This window comes from Myotis daubentonii, chromosome 11 (genome assembly GCF_963259705.1).
Source record: "Myotis daubentonii chromosome 11, mMyoDau2.1, whole genome shotgun sequence".
Taxonomy (NCBI): Eukaryota; Metazoa; Chordata; class Mammalia; order Chiroptera; family Vespertilionidae; genus Myotis; species Myotis daubentonii.
The window spans coordinates 32,450,493-32,476,122 of record NC_081850.1 but is presented as its reverse complement, the minus strand read 5'-3'; the positions used below and the strand labels follow the sequence as shown (position 1 = coordinate 32,476,122).

Sequence of the window (25,630 nt, the reverse complement as noted above, 5' to 3'; positions counted from 1 at the left end):
TGTGTGTGAGGGAGCAAGAACCAACTGTTAGGTCTGATCAAATAGTTGAATCGATACCCCCTCCCCTGGGAACGGACCTCTAGGCCACCTCACAATGGACATTCCCTTTCGCTTCGGTCACAGTCCACTTGCTAAGACCATTCTCCTTCCTTTCCCGACCTTCCCAGGATTCCCGGGACCCTGACCACCCAGAGAACTTTCCGCCTGCCCGGAAAAGCCGCCTAGAGTCCTTTAAGATCTCTGACTCCCCATCGCTGGGTGCTGGCGTCATTTGGGGGCTCAGCCCACCTGGTCTCCAGATGACATAATCTACACTAATAAAAGAGAAAAATGGTAATTGGCGTACGACGATACCCTTTTCATTGGCTAATCAGGGCTATATGCAAATTAACTGCCAACTATGATTGGCAGTTAACTGCCAACAAGATGGCGGTTAATTTGCATATGTAGGCACAATGCAGGGAGGCGAAAGGGAAAGCAGGAAGAAGCCCCCTGCCACTGACAGTGATCGGAAACCCAGGGGGGAGCTAAGAGCTGGGGGGCAGGGCAAAGGCGGCCCTGGGGCCGCCTTTGCCCTGCCCCCCAGCCATGATCGGAGAATCAGGTGCCTTTGCCGCCCTGGCCAGTGATAGCAGGAAGTAGGGGTGGAGCCAGCGATGGGAGCTGGGCACGGTCGAAGCTGGCAGTCCCGGGAGCTAGGGATCCCTTGCCTGGGCCTAAAGCAAAGCCCATGATCGCGGGGCCGCTGCAGCTGCGGGTCCCCGCTGCCCGGGCCGGACGCCTAGGCCAGAGGCATTAGACCTGGGCAGGGGCGGAGCCTGCAACCGTGGGGAGCTGGGGGTCCCCTGCCCAGGCCTGACACCTCTGCCGGAGGCCTCAGGCCTGGTCAAGGGGCCGATCCGGTGATTGGTGATTGGAGGGTGATGAGGGTCAACTCCTCTGGCCGAGGCATCAGGCCTGGGCGGGGGGCTGAGCCAGGGATTGGGGGGATATGATGGTCCCCTTGCCCAGGCCTGAAGCCTGGGTCAGAGGCGTCAGGCTTGGGCGGGGGGTGGAACAAGCGATCAGAGGGAGATGGGGGTCCCCTGCCGAGGCATGATTCCTGGGCCAGAGGCCTCAGGCCTGGGCGGGGGCCAGAGTCAGTGATCGGGGGGAGATGCGGGTCCCCTGTCCAAGACTGACACCTCTGGCAGAGGCGTCAGGCCTGGGCAAGGGGCTGATCAGGTGATCAGAGGGTGATGGGGGTCTACGCCTCTGGCTGAGGCATCAGGCTTGGGCAAGGGGCAGAGCCAGCAATCGGAGGGGTCTGGGGGTCCCCTGCCCAGGCCTGATGCCTGGGCCAGAGGCATCAGACCTGGGCTGGGGGCAGAACCAGTGATGGGGGGAAATGAGGGTCCCCTGCCCAGGCCTGACACCTCTGTCAGAGGCGTCAGGCCTGGGCAAGGGGCCGATCCTGCGATTGGAGGGTGATGGGGGTCAACGCCTGAGGGCTCCCAGTATGTGAGAGGGGGCAGGCTGGGCTGAGGGACACTCCCCCACACACACACACCCAGTGCACGAATTTCGTGCACCGGGCCCCTAGTACATTTATAATCCCTTAGCACTGTTGGCCTCTGCATTCCTCCCAGGAGACCCTGACACTCACACCCCAAAGTCACACAGATTGAAAAGATGAACTGCAGGCAGTTTGGACTCCAGAGCCCCTGGAGGAGGGGGAGTGGGGATGGAGAAGAGGAAGTCCCTGGAAGGGGACACAGTGAGGGCAGTAGGGCCTGGCCTGGCTTCTCGGGGGCGGAGCCCGAGGCTATGGCGATCTAAGAACAGTGACCAGCACTGAAGAAGGTTCTAAGTCCCAAGGAAGATGAGTACAGTGGGTCCTGGCCCTGAGCACTGTGAGCAGAAGGTTTTGAAAAGATCGAAGAGGCATTTCTGCAATCAGTGCCCGCCCTCAGCGCGGCTTCATCAGGTGGGCTTGTGGTGCAAGGCCAGGCCCACCAGGTGGCAGCAGAGCGCCAGGCAGTGGCCAGCAAGGTGTGACTTGGCACAAGCTCTAACCAGGAGCTGGGACAGGGGAGGTGGCGGCCGCTTCTAAACTCAAGGCAGGTTGAGCTGGGCCAACGGGGTAATGGGTCAGGCAGCCTCCTGGTACAGTTCACACGATGTTGCTGAACTTATTCTGTGCCAGCCACTGTGCCAACACGTGGTGAGCAGGATCTCTTTGAACTCACACCGCTAACCTCCGGAGTGGGTACTTTTATGAGCCCCACTTTCTAGATGCAGGCAACGGGGCTCCAAGGGATTTATGATTTGCCCAAAGTGACACAGAGTGAAGAGATGATGTGCAGGCAGTTGGGACTCTGGAGCCCCTGCTGTCAGCCTGGGGTGTGGGGGTGTGGGGGTGGGGGCGCAATGCTGTCACAAGTCACTAGGAAGTGTGGAGGGTGAGGGCAGGCAGGGCCTGGCCTGGTCCTAGAATAGAGCCTGAGTCTAGGCCAGTCCAAGGACAGTGCCTAGGAGCCTAGTCAAAGGGAACTTGGGGGGCACTTCCAGGAAACAGGATGTGGTGGGATTTTCAGGCGGAGGTTCCTTGGGAACCCTATTCGAGGAAGCCCCACCAGCCAATCCTGGGCACCTAACCCTGACAGGACTGGGTACCTCAGAAGCTGCAAACCACTCAAAGGCCCAAAGAGAAGCCCTTGTACAGTCTGAGCCGGCCTTACTTGCTGAACTCTGAAGAGCAGAGGCACTGGAGAGCATGCCCCAGACAGGTCACAGTGTCCCCAGTGTGCTGGGTCTGGCCCTGTAGCGCCCTCTGGGGGAGGGGAAGATGCCAGCGGCTCTGCAGTCTCCATGCTGGAACAATGCCCGCACGCAAGGCCCCTGAATGACCACCCGGCACCCGGGGACTGGAGTGAGACTGGACGCTTCCCCTTCCCCGAGATCCAGGCCAGTACCTCCCTCCTCACTGGTCTTGCTGCCAATCATCTAGGGGCCTAGCTGTCCAGCCCCGGTTCACACAGACCTGTGGCTTCTTGGCTCAGAACAGTACCTGCCACAGGCCTTTGTGAGAGTTACTGGGCATTGCCCCAAGGTTCAGCTTGAAACTGCTTTCCCCAAATCCGTGGACACCGAGAGCTTGTATCCTTCCGGACTTCTGAGCAAAATCTCCTGAATCAGCCTCAGTCCTGGGAACCCAGACCAAGTCATGTTCTATTATCCTGCCTCAGGGCCTTTGCACTGCTTCTTCTCTCCATCTGCAATCTCTTCCTCCGTCTTCCTATGGCTGACTCCTTCTCATGTAGATCTCAATTTACGTTTTCTCTCCTTTCCAGAAAGGCTTTCTCTGTCTCACCTAATAGGATGAACACCCCTCTTTCTGTTCTGTCTCTCCCGGGCCATTTCCAGTGATGCCTTGGTTCAGTATGTCCTCACACAGGACAATCTCACATGGTCACTGGACACCCACAGGATTTGGCAGGAGTGGGGCCCTCATATGTTATGAGGAAGGAGAACTTAGTGGCCATTTAGTCTACGAGCTCAGGGTTGAGAAGGCTCAGATTGACTGATTCTGATGGTGTTTTGTTTGGTTTGTTCACGATAGTTACGGAGAGCTGGTGAGCAGAGGTAGCAGTCTGTCCCATGGAAACGCTCTGGCATCTACACATTTGATAATCAGGTTCAATCAGCCCTGCTTTCCGTTAGATTCTACCTTCAAAGAGAAAATCTTATCTGCCTCTCCCCGGGGGACAGTTATCTCTGAGAACATCACAACGAAATCAGGGAGCTCAGCTTCGGAAGTCTTAGGGGTGTTCTATTTCCTCTTCTTGACTGGAAGGGGGTGGGCCTCGATGGGCTCTAGGTCTAAGCCCGGAGGCTCTTCAACCCTTGGAGGCTGCATGAGGGCGGCTGTGAGGGGCCCAGTTCCATCGAAATGTTAGATAAATAAATATAATCTCTTCAGTGAAAATAGGTCTCGTGCAGTAAAAGGGACATATTTATACTAATAAATGAGCCACAGTTCATCACTTCTAAAGTACTAAAATTATTGTTCTTCTGAAATTCAAACGCAACTATCATCCTGTATTTTAACCAGCGACCCTACAGAGGAGGGACCAGCATTGAAAATAAATGGCTTCCCCAAGATGAAGGAAAACAGAAGCCATAGTGAGCCATGACTTTTTGAGGGGAGAAATGAAATTGGTTCCATTCACGCCAATTAAGCAATCACAGATGACCCCCTCAGAAATCCAAACTCATGACTAACATGGGACTCAAGACCAGGGGGAAAAACAGAAAGATTAAGAGAGGAGAAGCAGTCTTCACACACAGGGCAGCTGCAGTCGGAGGACGACCCCATCCAGAAGGTAAGAGCATTGCCTTCTCATGCACAGGGAGCCTGTTCCTTCAGGGCAGGGCCAGGGGCCTGGTGACCCCCCACCCTCCCTCATCGCCTCCCTGATGCTTGGCCATCACAGAACTCCTCCGTGTTTGTCATTCTCCAACTTCGGAAGGTTCATAAAGTCTCCTCGATGCTCTCTGGAGACTGCCAAGCAGCAGAGCAGAGGCCCCGGGAGAGCCCACTGTGAGCAGCAGCGTCTGTCGCTGGAAGGACTGCTTCTCCTGGGAGGGGCATTGCTGTCCCTGCCCCCTGCCCCACGGCTCTGAACTGGAGGCAGAGCTTCACCACAAGTTAACCCAGAATGGATGGAGTGCCGTGTCTGTCATTTTGAACACGGGGCTCACCCCGACATTATTCCCCTGAGCTGATCAGTGAGCTCAGCTGTAATGTCTTTTTTACCCCTGGGAAGGGCTAATTATACAGGGACTGCCCTGTGGAAGGGGTCATGTGGTGAATTCTCCACTCTGCCTCCACTTCTCTCCCGCTGTTCCAAACAGGCTCATTAATATAATTCTGTGGGGACCAGACCTTTAAAATGCATGAGAACAATAAGAGGAAAGAAAAATACATAATAGCAAGGGGAGAAGAGAAACCGCTGTTGGGTTTTAACAAGCACACTTTAATCACGCCCACTGCCGTTCATGAGCTTTTTGTCTATTTGTATTATAGATTAAATTTTTTATTAAATTATAGATTAAATTTCACACACACACACACACACACTTTAAATCCCAGTCATGAGACTTGAACAAGGGAGAAGCAGCAATTGATTTCAGCGGGAGGGACAAGAAATTTTTATGAAAGTCAAGCTATGGGCTTCTTCAGCCCATTTTGGGGGGTGAATGTGGATTAGACCAGGCACCTGTAGGGGGTGGTTTTCTTTGTTGAAAAGTGGGCTGGGAGGGTGCTGTGCATGGCCACACGCAGTAGGTCACCATAGCCTCCTATTTGTCCAAGGATTGATATCAAATAATACCGCTAGAGAGAAATAACTCCTGTTATTAACCACAGTCTTGGGCCAAGGAAAGGAAGGAATAATAAAAATACATTTTGCTTGTTTCTCTAGCAGCGGTTCTCAACCTGTGGGTCGCGAACAATGAAAATACATCCTGCATATCAGATATTTACATTACGATTCATAACAGTAGCAACATTACAGTTATGAAGTAGCAACGAAAATAATTTTATGGTTGGGGGTCACCACAACACGAGGAACTGTATTAAAGGGTCGCAGCATTAGGAAGGTTGAGAACCGCTGCATAGAGTCAAATTGAAGGCAAATAAAGAACATCCCCCCCCCCCAAATAATAACTTAATTTGAAAGCATTTTGCTTTTGTTTCTTCTTTGAACTTAATTTTCAGTTGGTGGAAGGGGTTAGAAACCTGGGCCATTTCCACTTGGTAGCAAGGACGGAAGCAGGTACACATCCTCTCACAAAGAGACCAGGTCCCAGCTGTCGTTCCTGCTCACCGAGTGGGAGTGTCTGTGGGGTCTTTATGGGGTGAGGAGGAGGGTGCTCTGGGTGCATTACATGATGCCCGTGTGCCTCTCTGTTAGGTGTCCTGTGGTCCCTAGTGAAGATGCCCAGTGAAGAGGCCCAGCTCGTCTATGGGCACCCCAGGAGAGGGCACGGCCACTCCTACATCACAGCTAAAGAGTAAGTTCAAAGCTTTTGCTCACACAGCTTCTGAATTCCGCCGGCACAGGCCTGTCCGTGAATCTCTCCAGTGCTTATTTCTCCAGAGTGAAACGGTGGCAATGAAGCGAGGAGGCCTGTGGTCCCACAAGGGGCTCACACCAGCTTCTCTGAGGCTGAACAGGCAAGGGGACAGGATTGGTAAAGAGTTGGATCTGGCCATTTTGGTCTGCATTCTTGGCTCTTCAGCCTTTGCTGTGGGTTCCCAGGCCAAAAAACATGTCTGGAAGCAAGTTGCCTCTTTCCTCAGGCTCCGGAAGGTGGTCTGCAGACAGAACAAAGGTGAGTTGCCAAAGAGCAAGTGAGGATGAAGGGCAGGTCTGTGATTCCACCTTTGCTTCATGACTATCCTCTGGAAAGGCATTCGGTATTTTGAATCCACGAAGCGTTTCTAAGAGCTAAGCACTGTATAACCTGCCCAAGATGCTATGCTTCCCTTGAAAAAAGTCTTATGATCTCGTGGGAGAGTTAGGCACGAGGACGATTTCACAAGAGCAAGTGCTGTCATGGGAACACTGGCTGCAGGGACGCTGGGCGGGTCTGGGTGTGGTGGCAGGAGGGGAGCCAGCCCTCTGAGTGGGGGTTCCAACAAGACAGACAAGGAATCCTCTCTTCAGCTCCTGCCAGCCGGCTCGCCCTCGGGGAAAGAGCTGTTGACAAATCCTTCCTAGAGTGAACTAGCAGGGCCAGCAAGTGTCAGACCCAGCCAGACACCGAGGGAGCATCTCCCCAAGGCCCCGTGGGTTTCCTAACGTCCCGCATGGTCATCGGGGTGGGTGGGCAGATGTTCTGAAAAATTGTCCCAAGAGCTAAAGGATACTCTTTGGGGGCTACATTGCACATGGTATTAAGTAGGATGCTGTTTCGGCTTCTGCATGATGACTCAACAGGCTCCGTAGCGGCAGGCGTGAGGGCACAGGTCACATGAGCTTGAAGAGATACGGTTTCCTAGGCACTGCCACACCACCGGAGAGGCTGATTCGGTTGGACGGGTGTGTGTGTGTGTGTGTGTGTGTGTGTGTGTGTGTGTGAGAGAGAGAGAGAGAGAGGGGGGGGGGGGGCGGGGGCGGTGGGGGGGCATTTGGGTGGGATGCAGGTTCTGCACTTTCCCACATCTCAGGCGACTCCTCTGCAGAGGTATTGGGGTGACACTCTGAGGCCCAGCCCAGCTGGGGGTGGGTTTTCCTGGTGTGCGGCATAGGCTGGTGATTTCCGCTCTCGGTCAGTCCCTGGGGGTGTGAGTGCAACGTGACTGTGTGTGAAGAGCGGGCACAGAGCGAGTGGAACCAGCGCAGCCGCTGGGAATGGAGTCAGCTGCCTTCGTCACGGGGCCCACGGCTCGCTCCATGGGGCAGTTCCATTCCCGAAGGGTGATCGGCAGAGCACCGGCCCAGGCGAGCGGGCTGGGTCTGCCCACATTCTAGACGTGCGCGCTGGGTCCATGGGGCCAGTCGCTGTGGAAGCTGGTTCTGCCACTGACCTGTGTGCAACCCGAGGCACTGTACCAGCCTGAAGTCTTGGGGTGTCAGCTGCGGAACGAACATCCCACCTACCTCAGAGGTTGGCACGAAGATGGAATAAAAGCCCGTATGTGGGGGGCTTGGCGCAGACTGGTGCTCAGGGAGTAGCCCCGAAGGTGGTGGAGATGATGAGTTGTGGTGGTTTCGGCTGCATGTGGGGGACTGGCCTGCAGCATCAGGTCAGAGTGTATCCTGCCCTGCCACCCCCCTGGGAGGTGGGCCCTGGCCCCTCGGTGGACTTGAGATGGTGATGGTGCAGCAGGTGGCGCTGGGCAAAGGTCTCTCAGTCAGACCCTGTTTCTCCTGCAGCTGCTCCGTCTCATCACCGCCCAGCTCTGCGGAGCCTTTCTCTAACAGCGGTTCTCAACCTGGGGGTCGAACGATCCCTTCACTGGGGTCGCCTAAATACAGTGGGGCCTTGACTTACGAGTTTAATTCGTTCCAAGACCGAGCTCGTTAAGGAGCTCGTTAACTCAAATTACTCTATCAACTCAATGCAAAAAATCGGCCGAGAGACAGCTGGAATCTCAAAAAACTCGTTAGTCGGGACACTCGTAAGTCAAGGCCCCACTGTACATCCTGCATATCAGATATTTACATTACGATTCATAACAGTAGCTACATTACAGTTATGAAGCAGCAACGAAAATAATTTTATGGTTGGGGGTCACCACAACATGAGGACCTGTATTAGAGGGTCGCGGCGTTAGGAAGGTTGAGCACCGCTGCTAGTGGGTCGCAGGTAAAGGACTCTGCACTCTCCAGTTTGTTGCCGTTGCTCATGCTGTGAAGTGGAAAGGCAGGCAGGTGCCCGTGAGCTGGCCATGTTACGCCGAGGAAGCAGAGCCCCGGGGCCTGGAGAGGGACACTGGACACAGGGCCCAGGAGGCGGGCGTGGCTCCTGCCCCTTCTCAGCGAGGCTGCGGCTTTGCTCCAGGTGCAGCCGGACGCTGCTCCCAGGGCTGGGCCCAGGGCTGTGTTGTTCAGTGATCCCCGCCCGGCCGGCCAGCTGGGAGGCGCTTACCCAGTACCCACAGAGCACCTGGCTCCAGGGGTCATCTGGCCTCTCTGACTTGGCAGCCAGGCCGGCTGAGAGGTCAGACCTCTCATCTCAGCTGCTCCAGGGGCCTCCCGCCAGCTCCGTTCTCAGATGCCCCTTCTAGTCCCTCAGGGGGGACCAGAGGAAGCAGCAAGCACCTGCCCTGGATTCCTGGAGCAAGTGGAGGCCCGACAGCAGCTTGCCTCGCCGAGCACACACAGGACACGTGTCCTGGCTGGGCTGGGCCCTGGCATCCCTGTGACACTTATAGTCTCCTGGTCCTCTCGGTCCTACAACAGAATGCCCCAGTTCTAAGCCCTCAGGGCCCGGTTTCTGAGCTCTCTCTGTCTCTTTATTAACTCTCTCCATCCCAAAGCCAAACCTGCTCTGTGGTATGTTGCTGATCCTTGTATTCTCACCAGAGTGCCATTGACTCACAAGAGGTTAAAGTCACATTTTGTCACAAATCCACATAATTTTAGATAGTTAAGAAGACATTAAATTGTTCATTCATTTTTCAGAGAGAGTGGTGTTATAGATTTGAGTTTGTTATGGATTATGGGTTTTGTTATGGATTATGAATTTGTTCATTTTTTTATTAATTTGTTTGGCCATCCATTCATCCATCCACCCAGCTTCAAGAAATATTTCTTGAAACACCTATGTGTCTGACTTGTTTTGGACATTGAAGACACACACACACCACACACACACACACACACACACACACACACACACACACACAAAACGCCTCTGGGAGCTCTTGCCATGTCTAGAAGACACAGGTGAGCACACAGTGATCACCCACAGGGAGGCCTGTGAGAGAAGGCAGCATGGGTTGCCATCACACTGGGAGGAATGATGCTGAGTCTAGGAGAATGTGTTAGTCAAGGCAGGAAGGGAGAGAGGACATGGGTAAGGAGCGAGGTGTGGGGGACGGATAGGGTTGAGAGGGCACAAGGGAGTCAAGTTCAAATCCCATGCTATCTTTGTGGGACCATCAGCAAGGCACTTAACCTCTGCGTGTATTTCCTCATCTGTGAAATGGGGACAATAAGCGGTGCCTGCCCTCCAGGGCTGTTGTGAGAATTAAATAAGCTAATGTATCTAGTACAGTGGTTGCCAGCCTTTCGGACCTCACGGACCACCAGCGGCCCGCGGACCACCGGTTGGCGACCGCTGAAATGTTTAGCATGGCACCTGGCTAATAGTGGATGGTCAGTCAATGCTAATTTCCATTTCCTTTTTGTGGGCTGATAGGTGGGGGAAATGATTTAAACCAGCCCCAATGAAAAGATAATTCAGCCTCAAAAAATATATTGTCCACATGAGGGTCAGTTGCTACTGCACCTCCTGCACCAGGAACTTGGGTGCTCGTGCCCATTCCGGGTAGCAGGGCTCCTGTTGGCACATACCTGAGAGGCTCCCAGAGGAGGCGCTGCCCCTGGATGCAAGTGCTGGAGGCCTGGTGGCTGCCCGGTGTGCCATGTGGCGGGAAATTACTTGGGGACTGGGTGGTGCTGTGCTGGGCTGGCAAGTCCCTGTGAAGAGAGGAACAGGGGGTCACAGTGTGGAGGAAGTACCAAGCTGGATCTGTCTGTCTCTTGGGCCAGGATCGCAGGGATTGGCGTCCTGACGGTGATCCTGGGACTTGTGCTGTTCCTCGGCTGCTGGTATTGTAGAAGACGAAACGGATACGGGAGCCTGAAGGTTGGTAAAGCTCCCACTGCTGGGACCCATCCAGGGCCGGGGCCCTGCTTCCCCTTCTTCCTCTGAACTTCTGGGCGATGGGGTAACATTCTCATGATCACACCTAGCTCTGGTTCCCGGCCCTTTCTCTACATTGTATTTCTTACAACGCTTCCATGGCCTCTGCCCACATCAACCCCAACCAGGAACTTGGCCGCTCTTTGGTTCCACTCAGAACAAACGCGTGCTGGCCGTGTGTGTGCTGAGCACTGATAGTTTGGGGGGCACAGGGCAGCTTTGTGGTCCTCTTTTTAAAAAAATATATTTTATTGATTTTTTACAGAGAGGAAGGGAGAGGGATAGAGTCAGAAACATCAATGAGAGAGAAACATCGATCAGCTGCCTCCTGCACACCCCCTACTGAGGATGTGCCCACAACCAAGGTACATGCCCTTGACTGGAATCGAACCTGGGACCCTTCAGTCCGCAGACCAACGCTCTATCCACTGAGCCAAACCGGTTAGGGCTTGTGGTCCTCTTACACAGCAAACAGCAGCAAGGAGACACTCCAGGTCCTACCAATCCGCCTGGGGATCCTCACTGCGTCTGCTGCTCCACTTAGGGGCCGCCCCTCTCTCCCTGTCTTCACCCCTTTCCTCTCCGGTTGCCTGGGAATTCTAACTCCGCTCTACCAAGCAACCCCGTATACCCAGAACCCACCTAGCCATCAGTGCAGCGAGGTAGCCATTCCCTCCTCAGCAGCACAAAGGCCCACGAGGTGTTTAACAGGCTCCATCTTCCTTTGATGGCCGATGTGGTGCCAGTAGGATTTTTCCCTCTTTACCTTTATGATCAGGAAGCTAGCAAGTGGCACAGTTCAGTCTTGGGACCGCAAGATATTCCACAAATGAAAACCATCAACTGAGTCTTGAAACTATAAAAACTACAGGTTTCAGAAAGCTGGCTTCAAAGCCAGGGAGCACCCTAGCACCTAAGCATCCAAAGGCATTATCCGCAGTGAGCAATGGAATAGAAGGAGAGCTGTATTTGCTCCTTGCTCCTTTCTTCCCTTCTCTTCCCTTCTCCCCTCTTGTCTTCTCTTCTCTCGCTCCCTCTCCTGTCTCTTTCTTGTTATTACAGATTCGAAGGCTTCTGAGGCTGATACGTAATGGAAAACATTTATCTTTATAAAAGATGTTGGGAAGTCGGATTCCTCACTCCGAGGAAAAGGTTCTGTAATCGATAGAGGGGAGGAGCGGGGTGGGTGGCAGGCCGTGGCTTGGCAAACATAGGTGCAGAGGGGAAGGTGAGGGCTGTAGCTTCGAATTCTCCTCCTTGCCAGGAAGCTTGGGCAGTTCCATGTACCCCTTTTCTTAATATGCATCTTGCCAGAGTGTCCCAAATACAACATGAAGCCAGGGGAGCTTGGGGGCTGACACATCCATCGAGCAGCAGCCCTTCAGTGTGTTGACATTTCGGGGGAAGGAGGAGAAGTTGCTGAGTTTGAATAAGACTCCAAAGCCAAGTACCCTAGGAAAGCCTTGGGTGGGTCAGGGATGACACCTCTCTGCGGCTGGCCACAGCAGGTTCGTTAAGGGGAGCGAGGGAGCCTTTGCTTCCTGCCACAGAGCTCCATGGCGCCTCTAGCACACCGTTATGACATTGCCTTGCAACTGGCTATTTACTTTTTGCCTCTCCCATCCCTTCTCTTTCTCTCATGTATGAACTGGAATGGAGAATATTTCTTTCTTTTTTAGTATGTTCTTATTGATTTTTTATTTTATTTTTTTTAGAGAGAGAGGGAGGGAGGAAGAAGAAGGGAGAGAGATACATCTATTGGCTGCCACCTGCATGCCCCCTACTGGGGATTGAGCCTGAGATCTGGGCATGTGCCCTGACCTGAATTGAATCAGGGACCCCTTGGTGCATGGGTTGTCCAATCACTGAACTACACAGGCTGGGAGAGAATATTGTTTTATTCATCTTTGTACCTTGTGACCAGCACAGTGCCTGACACGCAGCAATCACCCAATTGTGTGGAATTGGGTTTGGCCTCATTGTCTGCCATTGACTTGCGAGGTGACCTTAGCTTTGAAACTCCTCTAAACCCCATGTGATCTGTTCTATACCTAGACACATGATATAAGATGACCTATATCTGTTTTTATTTTATTTACCTTTATTGTTGAAAGTATTATAGATGTCCCCTTCCCCCACCCCATTCCTTCCCCCTCTGTTTTTATTTAATATACTAGAGGCCCGGTGCACAAAAATTTATGCACGGTGGGGGGAAGGTCCCTCAGCCGGGCCTGTGCCCTCTCACAGTCTGGGACCCCTTGGGGGATGACCATCTGCTGGCTGAAGCCTGCTACCCAGGGGATTGGGCCTAAGCTGGCAATCAGACATCCCTCTGGCAGCCCGGCAGCCCTCGGGGGATGTCCACTTGCCAGTGGGGAGCAGACCTAAGCTGCAGTCGGACATCCTTAGTGCTGCTGAGGAGGCAGGAGAGGCTCCCACCACCACCGCTGTACTGGCAGCCATCAACCTGACTTGTGGCTGAGCAGAGCTCCTCCATGTGGGAGCTCACTGACCACCAGAGGGAAGCTCCTGCATTGAGCGTCTGCCCCCTGGTGGTCAGTGTGTGTCATAGTGACCAGTCATTCCCAGTCTTTCTGCTGTTAGGGTCAGTTTGCATATTGCCCTTTAACTATATAAGATAGAGGCCTGGTGCATGGGTGGGGGCCGGCTGGTTTGCCCTGAATGGTGTCCCAGATCAGGGTGGGGGTCCCGCTTGGGTGCCTGGCCAGCCTCGGTGAGGGGCTGATGGCTGTTTTCAGGCGGGCCAAGCCTGCAACTGAAGTTCCCAGTCTCTCCTTTTTTTCTTTTTCTTTTTAATTCTGAGATTTATTTACCTTCTGTAATTGAAACTTTGTTGCGGCTCCAGCTCCGAGGCCAGCTGGCTGAAAGCAGGTTTCTGGGGTTTGTTTAGCTTCTATAATTGAAACATTGTTGCTTCCGGAGCTCAGAGCCGGGCCGTGGCAGGCCGGGAACCTTGGCTTCCTCCATCACTGGAGCAAGCAAACCTCATGTTCGCTTCAGCTGCGTGGCTGCCGGCCGCCATCTTGGTTGGCAGTTAATTTGCATATCACCCCGATTAGCCAATGGGAAGCGTAGCAGAGGTATGGTTAATTACCATGTTTGTCTATCATTAGATAGGATATCTTTTCTATATAGTTTTTATTCATTTTGTTTGTACATTAAAAATCACAATGGTTTAGTTTTTCAAGGAGTCAAAGTTCTACAAACTCAGTATGTTGGTATTCATTTCTTAGCTGTCCACAGTTGCTAGCTAGATGATTCTGGGCAAGAAGACAATGTTTTTTCTTTTTAATTTTTTTTTATTTCCTTTCTGCTTCAACACTCTCATCTTGAACTCACTCACCTTGAGGGTAGGAGAGTCTTAACATGTGGGCTCGGGCACTGGGAGCCTTTTGCTCGGTGAGGCCAAGTCCAGCCGGCGGTGCCTCCATCACTCTGGGCCTTCTTTGGTGCTCTGAGCTTTCTGGAATTTCTATGTGTTTATATTCCCTGCTTCCCAACTGTCTAAAAATGCTCCCTGTCATATATTTTTTAAAATTAATATTAAAATATTGTTTTGAGACTTTTATAACTCCTGAAATGCTAGGTTGGGAACCAGCAGTCTAAGAAATGTAGGCAAAATGATGTAAAATAGGGCATTAGGTAATGCATTTAATTACATAATCACCTCCCTGTCTCTCTCTGGTGATTCCATTTTCATTTTAAAACAGAAGTACATACATGACAATAAATGCAAACTGTGGGTGTCTGGAGTGACTCCACCTTTAGCAACCTTCATTGAGCTTGGGAATGTCCACTTTCCCTGAACACAGAATGGTAGCCAGGTTGGTTGGAATTAAGATCTAAAATTTCTTCCTTGGCTAAACAATTCCCTTAGACCTGGAACACATCCTTTGAAAGGAAAGACTGCTTTTTGCAGCAGTGTGTTTCTTCGGGAAAATGATTTGTAAGGCGCTGGAACTTGGTTTTTGTATTTACCAATTTTACTCTTTCACCTGGAAGTTTAGTGCACAATCCTTGAGATCCTTGGAGAGCATTTTGAGGCCCCTGCTGACAGCGGAGTTTGCGCCCATGTCTTGTGGTGTCTGTTTCTCTGTGCATGGCCGGGGGCTCCTGCACGCCCACCACTGGGGGTTTCTTGCTGAAATTCAGATTCTGGGGCCAGCTCTGGTGGCGAGACCCAGAAACCCTCATTTTAACATGCACACCATGGCAGGTGAGAGATCTGAAAAGCAAAGAAAAAGAAGAAAAGCAATTATTGAGTAAAGGGAGAGACACATTAAATATTACTTTGCTTTTCTGAGGTGTAGCTCTGGGGTCTGGGCTGACGGGGGTGGGGGGGTGGGGGAGCAGAACCTCCCTGTGTGGTCATGTCATTAGGGCCCTTGGGGTGATTGCTTTAAGCCACTGAATTTAGGGACGTTTACTGTGTAATGATAGACAGCTGACATAGGGTATTTGCCTTAATTTGCTTATGTTTTCTTTAGGATTTCTGCACACACTTTCAGAAGGAAGATTAGATTATATTTTCTCATCTTTTCCACTGTCCTTGTCTGCTTTTCATATCAACATTATACAACCCTTTAAAAAAGGAGCTGGGGTGTGTTCCTTTTTTCCCTAGTTTCTGAAAGCATCGGGATAAGTTTGACATTATTTTTTCTTTAACATTCGATTAAAAAGAGCCTGGCAGGCATGGTAAGGTGTTAGAGTGTCAGCCCGCACACCGGAGGGGCGTGGGTTCCATTCTTGGCCACCGGCACACGTACCTGGGTTGCAGGTTTGCTCCCTCCCCTCAGGTCCGGGCTCTTTGAGGAGGCAATCGGTGTGTTTCTCTCACATCGATGTTTCTCCTCTTCTCTCCCTCCCCCTTCCTTTCACTCTCTAAAAATCAATGGGGAAAAAATACCCTCATTCCTTAGGGGAGGATTAAAAAAAGAGAGAGAGACAAAATAATACATATAAAAAAGATTAGGGTTCTGGCCTCGTCCAATTTGATGCTCCTAACACTCCTCCCTGGGAAACCTGCCTGGATGCCTTTCTCATGCAACCTGGCAGACAGACCCCCCCCCCCCCCCCCGCCCCCGTGGTCTTCCTCGGCCCACAGAGATCCCCTGCACACCTCCCCGTCCCAGCCTCCCTCAGCCACAGAGCACGCTGCTAACACCCCGCTGGCTGGATTTGGCCCACAGATAGGTTTGGGCCTGTCTTTTTAAAAATTGAAGTAACATTTTACACAAAAATCTTGATTTCTAGTTTCTTTAAAAAAAAATCAAAAGATCTGGGAAAAACTGGCAGTGGCTATCCCTTCAGATGGGACAGACACTCCCTCCTTTCCTATGGCCTCACCTGACCCCCTTCATCACCTGCCTGGTCCCGCTGAGTATAGCTGAGTTGCATGAGGCACAGGCAATAAGAAGGCGCATTGTCTGTGGAGCAGTAGTTCTTGGTGTGGTCCTGGCCCAGCAATATCTCCTGGGAACTTATTAGAAATGCAAATTCGTGGGCCTCACCCCAGGCTGACTGAGTCAGAAATTCTGGGTGTGGCCCAGCAATGTGTTTAGCAGGCCCTCCAGGGAATGCTGATGCACGCTCATGTTTGAGAACCATTGTTGTAGAGACTTTAACAATAATAAAAGCAACTAAAAGTTAGTCTGTTTTTTATTATCACAAAATGCCAGCAATTTTTAACATTATCAGTGATTAAAGACTCTACCTCACCAGGGTGGACCGCTCCTGCAGTCTCTACTTTAGTTTGTGTCTCTCTGTCTTGTACAAACTGTTGTCATTCTATTCTAGGGGTGAAGAGCATCACCCTCTAACCCTATGCAAAGCACTAAGCTCTTAGCCACCCCCCTCCCCCCGCCCCCCAAACCTCAGGGTGCATCACTTAGCCATAGACTGACTTGTCGTCATTGTTGCAACTTGACTTGGAAGCTCAGGGCCACAGCCTCAGCATTTCTATCACAGTACGTGCGTTCGGAGTGTTTAAGATATTTTGCTGTCATTATGCAAAAGGCAGACACAGAGTGTGTCCCTGCTGGCATGTGGTCAGATGCGTGTCCTCACTGTCATACCAGCCCCTGCCTCTACTCCACTTGCATTCATTCTGAAGTTCATTTTTTTAGATTCACTCTTTTTCCCTTCCCTTTAAAAATAGTCATTGAGCCTGGCCTGTGTGGCCCAGTGGTTGAGCGTCGACCTATGAACCAGGAGGTCACGGTTTGATTCCTGGTCAGGGCACATGCCTGGGTTGTGGGCTTGATCCCCAGTGGGGGACATGTAGGAGGCAGCTGATCAATGATTCTCTATCATCATTGATATTCCTATCTCTCCTTCTCCCTTCCTCTCTGAAAAAAAGAAAAAATATTTTTACAAAAGCCATTGACAACTGGGTACCAGGCACTGCACTGGGTGCTCTACCTTTAGTTAACTCCTGCAACAGCTGTGAGAGGTGGATGATGTTATTTTCATATTACAGATGCAAAAACTGGAGTTCTGAGGGGAGACACAGTATGTGGCACAACCAGGACTAAAAGCCAATCTTAAAACGTCACCTTCTTTCTCATTTCTTTAATGGGCTCCATCTTTTCTTCTCACCCACTGATCTTCGTGAATTCACATTTCAGGGCAAAAGCCGTTACGTTGGTACTCAAGGTACCTTTACAGGAAGAGGCCTACGTGAGGGACTTGGTCACCAGGACAGCAAGCTGCCTTTTCTGGAGAACAATTATGAACCTGTGGTAAGTTGAGATCCTGCATGTTGGTGTTTTCGTGTATGGCTGCTTTTAACTCAAATGAATAAAATTATTCCTATTTTAAAAGCCAGGACAAGGTGAATGTATTTAATACTACTGAACAGTACACCTAAAAAGTTAAAATAGTGAATTTTGTCTATTTTACCATAATGAAAAATAAGAAAGGTAAAAAACAAGGGAAGCACAGAAATGTTCTTAGACTGTGTTCGCTCATACCGATTTTCCAGGATCAACAATGACAGCTTCACATGTAGAAGCCAAAGGAAGAACTTGGTTCTGGATACAATATCCTTTTGTCTTATGTTTTTAGTATACTTGTCTATGTCCTATGTCCTGAACATAGATATATTTGAGGGAGAAAATAAAAGACCTGTTATTATTTTTATAGAGCTGTGCTACACAATAGGGTAGCCACTAGCCACATGTAGCTATTGAGCACTTAAAACACAGCAGTTTGAATTAAGATGCACTTTACTACATATCAGATTTCAAAGACTTAGTATGAGGAAAGAACACAGATAATTCATTAATCATTTTTATATCAGTTACATGTTGAAATAATATTTTGATATGTGGGTTTAAATGAAATATATTAAGATTAATTTTACCTGCAGTAAAAATGCAATGTATTTAGTACCTGCAAACAGGGTTCAATAATTCATTAGTTAGGGCTTGGGACTTCTACTGATAAGGATATTCTAGGTATATAGGGTGTCCCCAAAAAACTATACACACACTTTGAATGATTATAAAGGCAGTGTTTATTAAAATACATTTTCAAAATTGAGCCATCAGCTACTAAAGTGTGCATACATTTTGGGGAGATGCCCTGTATATAAGTTTTTGAGGTTTTGGAAAGCCCTTAGCCCTATTTTTCTCTACTCTTGCCCCAACAATGTTTCAACATGCACGCTTGTGAAATTTAACTATGATTACCTTGTTGGATGGAAATTAGATGTGGACACGTAAAGGTTCAGTCCAGAGAAAAAGTAGAGTTATGTTACTTAATGGCTGTCCCAGAAACATGCACTGTGGTCAACGCCCTATTCTCCCTTTCTCATCCTCCCAGGTTCCCAATGCCCCACCTGCCTACGAGAAACTCTCCGCTCAGCAGTCCCCACCACCTTACTCTCCGTGAGAGCCAGCGAGGCCCCTGAGAGATGCTGAAATGATTCGCCTCACACTTTGGATTACACTGAATGTGGACATTTAATGTCCTGCTTCGGGATGCGGTAGAAACAGTGTCCATCATCACTAACAATAAGCTTAGTGCTAAATTCTTAGTAGGGAAACTAGCAATACTAATTGAGGAAATGATGAAAAATAGTAAAATGGAAAAATGTTGTCAATAAACATTTTGAGGCATGATACTATCTGTGCCAGTAGTAATGCTAATACATCTATGGTGTTATTTCTGGAGGGACAGAATTTAAATGTGTGTTCTGGGACCATTCAATTTCTTTTCAGTTGAAATTTGGCTAATAACTAACCAAGTACTATTCTGATTTTTCAAGAAGCAACCTCTTGAACTGAACTCTAGCAGGTGAGTTTGTGTTATGGAGTGCTCGCAAAGGATACCTTTACAGGTTTAAGGCCAAGAGCTGGTTGACCTTCCAGATGACACAGGCAGCCTCATCTGATCAGGAAGGTGTCAGCAATGTCTCTGTTTGCTGAGATTCCAAGATGCTGCAGCAGTGCAGTGCGGAGGTCCTCTTTCCTAAGTAACACATAAACACAGTCCTAATCTCATTTCATTTCAGCGCTCAATGGTATAATAATTAATGACAAGAATTTCCTGTTATTCTAGAAGGTGGTGTCAGAATTTAAATAAGTAAAAGCCACTGTAGTTTGGCTGACATCTTACCTCCTTAAATGTCCCAATGGCAATTCAGTTCCTTTGGGCTCCTAAATTCCTCTTAAAGGAGCATATAGAAGAAATCACAAAGACTCAGAGGTTCTGGAATAGTGTCGTTATTTACTGGCAACACTACAATTTTTTTGTTGTTGACATCTACATATCATGTATACTATTATTTATCTAATATTTTTTTCAGCCAGCTCATTAAAATGATTGGCTCAAATTTCCACCCTAAGTGGAAAATAGTATCTTTTTTCATAAGTAGAGGATAACTATAAACATGAAGATAATGAAAGCAAATTATTCTTATTAAAACCCAGGAAGATACTAATGGTTGCAGAAGGTTGTCAACCTGAGACCTGCTCTCTTTATTAATGAGGGAGATTAGCAAGAGCTGGAGAAAAGCTTTTAACATAATGAAAAGGCTTGCAGGAGAAAGAAATGACTTTCTCACTATGTGACTCAGTGTTACCTAGTGCTGAGTCACCAAAACACCTAAAATCGTCTTGTGTCATTGGAAACACCAGTGCAGCTGAACTGCATCATTTCCTACAAAAGACCGAATTGTACGGAAGAGAAAAAAACACAGAATAAAGAGACTTATTACACACATTGAAAAAAAGTCATTCACCCGGCCAGTGTGGCTCAGTGGTTGAGCGTTGACCTATGAACCAGGAGGTCACAGTTTGATCCTCAGTCAGGGCACTTGCCTGAGTTGTGGGCTGGATCCCCAGTGTGGGGTGTGCAGGAGGCAGCAGATCAATGATTCTCACGCATCATTGATGTTTTTCTCTCTCCCTCTCCCTTCCTCTCTGAAATCAATACAAATATATTTTTTTAAAATTCACTTTATATCTATATCTATATCTACATCTACATCTATATCTATATCTATAAGTCATTCAACAAAATACTAAAATACTTCCCTGCCCTTTCTGACTGTCCAGTCTTACCACTTAAAATAAGCCCTGTCCCCATCCCTGTCGTCCCCGCCCCCGACACCCTTTTCCAACAACAACAACAAAAGAGTTCTAAACAAAGTAAATACCATCAGGCATTTGGGCAGCTCCTTTCCTCATTGAAAGGCCTAGTTTGAGCCCTAACCTGCACATTCATAGAATAGCCTATGGCTTGCTCCCTGGACCCCTCCAAGATCTCCAGCCCATCTACCATCCGCTGAGCATTCTCTCCTTTCCCTGTGGAAAAATGGCTCTTTTCCCAGAGTCCCTCAGTGTCCGAGGCAATGGGCAAGGGGGTTGAGCTGTCTGCCAGAGAGAAACTAGAAGAGTGAGATTTTGTTTCAAGGAATAGATATGGGGTGCCAGGCTCAGCCAAAAGGACCTGCCCCCTACACAGAGGCAGCCACACTTTTGAAAACGACTCCCTGGATTGAGGGCCAATTGTGGGACAATTTTGGGAGCCAGGAGCTGGAGATTGCAGGGTCACATGATGGGAGGAGCCTGGGTCACAGACACCAGTGAAGAGTCTCCCTCACCTAGGAACGCTTGGATTGAATGAGGACAAATTGGCTCCACAGAAAATCCGTGAACTGTTAAGGCTTTGCCAAATCTGACATTGAAATCCAGGGATGGCAGTAATACCTTTGTTGAGGCCCTTCACTGCTCTGCCCCTGCACACCTGGATGGAACACACACAAATGAGGGCTAGACGGGTGCCCCCTGGGGAGCTAGGTCCCTGTGACCTCTGCAGGCAGGATCAGGCTTCCCTGCTGCCCAAGGAAACTTGAACACAAGAGCATAAGCCTCATCCAGGGTCCTGTGCACAGGGGTCCTCTACTGCAGCGTGCTCCCCTCTCCCCCCTCGCCCAACTGCCTTGTGGGCCTAGTGGGTAATGGCATGGCATGACTTTGATCTCCTAGGTTTCCTGCAGGAACAGGTCAGGACTAGAGCAGCCAGAGATCATGGATGATCTCCCCTGGGTGCAAGCCTTGTTTTCTGTGTCCAGATGTGCTGGATAAATAATATCACTTCCCCTTTGTGTAGTGAGTCTGTTTTACAGAACCTGGTCTTCCCTCCTTCTCCTGGCCCCGCTTCAGCCCCCGGGTGTTGTCTGATGTTTGATTCAAGGCCCAAGTCTCTATGGTTTCCCTAGGAGATTCTGATACGGATTCTCTGATTGTAAAGGGAGTAAAGAGCAGGCGAACTTGAGGGAAAAAGAGCTAGCCAAAATATTCTCCGCCTGGGTTCAAGTTCGTGAGGAGCTGGCAAACCAATGAAGCCCCAAGTCACCTCTAGTGGAGACCGGTCCTCTGCAGCTACAAGTACTGAGTTTGGTAGCTCCGGTCATCACTTGAGAATATTACAGCACTTTTCCAAAAAAGGACAGGAAACAGGAAGCCCCCTACACTTTCTTTCTTCTTTTTAAAAACATATTTTATTGATTTTTTGCAGAGAGGAAGGGAGAGAAATAGTTAGAAACATCGATGAGAGAGAAACATCGATCAGCTGCCTCCTGCACATCTCCCACTGGGGATATGCATGCAACCAAGGTACATGCCCTTGACTGGAATCAAACCTGGGACCTTTCAGTCCACAGGCCGACGCTCTATCCACTGAACCAAACCGGTTTTGGCTACACTTTCATTTCATGGCTTTAAGGACTGACAGTGTCACCTGAAAATGCATGGAAATTCCTCTATCTCAGGTGACTGATGACGAAACATCATAAAATCATCTCTGAGGAATGCCGAGCAAGTTCGGAGGGAAGTCACGGATGGCTTGGATAAAAACACTCATTTTGAAGAATGCCCAAAACTGCTATCCCAAGAAGCTGTAAGATGAAAGAAAGTGTGGGAAATGAAGAAACAGAAAAAAGAAAAAAAGAAAAAAAAAGCTGACAACTTGAAAACACCAATGAGAGAGGCGTTAAATGATAAAGAGAGCCCATTAAAATCTCTGAAAAGGTGATAAAGATAAGTCTGCCTGCTTTCTTCAGAAATGATTACCTGGTTGATGGCTATCTGAAATCAGACAGAGAAAATTAAACAAATGAGAACCCCTCCACTGTCAATGAGACGTCAATTTGAAGGGATATACCAATCCTGTTAAGTGTTCCTTTGAAAAGACTTGAAGGAGAAAGATTAAGGACTATTTAAAAAGTTAAGAAATTTAAATTAACAAATACTTACAGTTCAAATGAACAGTGTCCAAACAAACATCTTTGCAGTCTGAAAATAGTTTGCAAGTGAGACTCAAAAACTTCAAATATTGCTGGACTAGTCAACAACATGTGCAATGCAGATTTGCAAAAAATCAATTGAGGAAAGAATTTACTGCTTAGCAATCTGGAAGAAAGTTCCCGAAGTATATGAAAATACATATACATTAGAAGCACGGCTCCTACAAGAAGATGGGTTTGACAGTTGGAAAGAAGCACTTCCTTGAAGATCAGCTGGATTGCCTCCTATGAGAAAAAAGCTCAAGTAAGGTGGATGGCAGCTTGGCGGAGAGAAAGCTCACTGAGACAAGAAAAGAAAAGGATCACAACAGACAAAATATTGGCTGAAGAAGTTTGAATTCCAGCTTTTCCAGCAGAGGCCAGGAAGCATCAGGTGACTCCCTAAATCATCAGGTCCCCAGAGGAGAGGCCAAGCTGTGAGGACTCAGGTATCTGAGCCATCTGCAGGTTTGATTCAGGTTTACAGCAGACAACTCAATTTCTAAAGGACGTGTTTTCTCTTTAAAAATAATTTTTAGATAATAATTCTTTCAGTTTGATTTTACTTACTTGATGCTACATTTGCTCAAATTGAAGTTTGATGGAATCATTATTAAGATAGCGTTTTGAGGATCTAGATCAGCCGTGGGCAAACTACGGCCCGCGGGCTGAATCCGGCCCGTTTGAAATGAATAAAACTAAAAAAAAAAAAAAAAAAAAAAAGACCGTACCCTTTTATGTAATGATGTTTACTTTGAATTTATATTAGTTCACACAAACACTCCATCCATACTTTCGTCCCGGCCCTCCAGTCCAGTTTAAGAACCCATTGTGGCCCTCGAGTCAAAAAGTTTGCCCACCCCTGCTCTAGATGGTTTTATTAAAATTCTAGACCATTTCATGAATGTTCTAGAATTAGATCCATATAAACATTGTATTTAATCCTCACCCGAGGATATTTTCCCATTTTTACAGAGAGTGGGAGAGGGAAAGACAGAGAGAAATATTGATGTGAGAAACACATCAACTGGTTACCTCCTGCATGAGCCCTGACCAGGGCCTGGGCCAGGGAGGAGCCTGCAGCCGAGGTAAGTGCCTTTGACCGGAATCGAACCCAGGACCTTTTGGTCTGAAGGCCGATGCTCTATCCAATGAGCCAAACCAGCTAGGGCTGGCATTACATAAGTGCATACAAGTGCTTTTATTACAGTTGTGAGGGAGTGATCTGTCCTTCTCAATCTATGACCTCAATCTGTAACTGCAATATGATGCTGGCTCGGGTATGGTAAGGAGAGGAAGTTATGTAATAGTAGTAGTCCTACGAATAAGTAGCTCGCTGCTGCCCTCCTGTAGCTCCGCCCCCCCCCCCCCCATAGCTTGCTGCCCTGCTCCCCCTCCTGTAGCTGTCCAACGCCTGCCCGCTTGTAGCTCGCTGCCCGACCCTCCTGCTGATCTGTGATCCAGTCCTTACAGGGTCGGTCCCTTCACAGCCTAATGACCATGTGCATATTACATCTTTATTATATAGGATGTGATGAGAACCTATAATGGAACATTAAGTCAAAGAAAACATCTGGGAAGACCTTGAGGTGTCTCAAACTTTCTAGGACCAAAAACTAAACCAACCAACCAAACAAACAAAAAAACTAGAGCACACTGAGCAAGAGTAGGTTGAAATGAAGCTGGAGAGGTAAGCAGAAACTTAAAAGACAGGAGAGTCTTTCAAGCCCTGAGGAGGAGGAGGGGAGCACTTCACTCTGAAAGGTTCAACAGATCACACAGAGCTTCGAAGGTCATTATCAGAATTTTGAATTTAGGAGTTAGAAAAGAATTAGTGGTTAATAAATTATTTAGGTCCCTCACTGAGATTAAATGGGACCAATAGGTAATTCAGTTATTTCTGGAAGTGGCTTAGATAATTATTTTCAACAAAAGACAAACAGTTTTGGGTGGTTTTACTTTAAAAGTTAAGCACATGGCCCTGGCCGGGTGGCTCATTTGGTTGAGCGTTGTCCCAAGCACTGAAAGGTTGCTGGTTCCAATCCCAGTCAGGACACACACCCAGGTTGTGGGTTCAGTTCCCAGACAGGAGGCAACTGATTGACGTTTCTCTTCACATCTGTATTTCTCTCCCTCTCTCAAATTAATTAAAAAAAACATACTTAATATAGTTAAATACATACATTCATTTATTGAGGACCACCTATGTAGAATGTAATGCATTTCAACATCACCCACTTCCCCCTGAAATCCATGGTCTTTCTAAACTGACAGGGAAAGGGAAGGTGACTACAGAGTTGAACATAGACATGGTAAAAGTGCTCTTAGAACACAAATACAGGTTTCTGAGAACCCTTAGCAACTTCCCAGGAATATCCACCCTCACTGCCCACTTTGATAACCAATAAGTTTAAATGTAGTTTCAAAATAAGTCTGTAGGCCTATTCTTCCCTACCATTTCAACCACAGGTTAACAATATTATAATAAATGGAATGTGGATGAATATACAATGTCCCAAATAAGATAATGGATATAAAGATCCAATAAGTATAAAATCTTTTATTTAAAATGAGGCATATCCTAAGCCTAACCGGTTTGGCTCAGTGGTAAAATGAGGCATATCCTGAAATACCACAATGTAAAACCCTGAGAATAAAATGACCAATAAAAATTGCTTTATAATGGAATTTAAGTAACTGCTCTGTAGTTGACAAAAACAAATAAAAAGCAAAGAGTACTTACAAGTAATTGAAGTGTCTACATTTGTTATTCTAAACTAAAAAATCATGTTTTAAAAAATACCAAATTGGAAAATTAGTCACTATGAACCAACACCTCAATATAAAAATAAACCTATGGGGGGGGGGGGGCGGGGTACTTGTTAAAGGATTCAAGGGACCTCTCTGTGCTATCATTTTAACTTTCTGTGAATCTAAAGTTATTTAAAAATAAAAAGCTTATAAAAACTTATCTGGAGTGTATAAACAGACAGCAAATACATTGGTCTGAAAGATTACTTATTTTGATTAATGTAGAATTTGGTGGTGGACTTACAGAAAAAAGTTAAAATAATGAAATCTAGAGTAAAATTTTATAACAGAAATAGTGTAAAATCATGGAAAAAGGATGTAAAGCATCACGTTCAAAACCTGACTCTACCACCTACTAGCTGGGTGACTTTGGACACATCACTTAACCTTCTCAAGAATACCGTGAAAATCAAATGAGATGTGGAAGTACAGTTTGTAAACTGTAAAGCCTATACAAATGCTAGCTATTAGTTCAAATTTCCCAGCCTCAATTCTTTTTTGTAAAGGACTATCTCCATTTTCTATCATATATTCTCCCAATGGAACAAGAACGCAATTTAAAAAAATGGTATTCAAACAAACAAA

General features: G+C 48.2%; 1 protein-coding gene across 1 annotated transcript; it reads left to right on the top strand.

Moving 5' to 3' along the window:
* The first annotated feature begins 4,312 nt into the window (after positions 1–4,312).
* MLANA (melan-A) lies at positions 4,313–18,568 on the top strand. The gene is made up of 5 exons (XM_059656714.1): positions 4,313–4,364; positions 5,958–6,057; positions 10,269–10,365; positions 17,070–17,183; positions 18,268–18,568. The coding sequence occupies exons 2-5, from the start codon at positions 5,981–5,983 to the stop codon at positions 18,334–18,336; spliced, it is 357 nt and encodes a 118-aa protein (XP_059512697.1). The 5' UTR covers positions 4,313–4,364; positions 5,958–5,980; the 3' UTR covers positions 18,337–18,568.
* Positions 18,569–25,630: the final 7,062 nt, after the last annotated feature.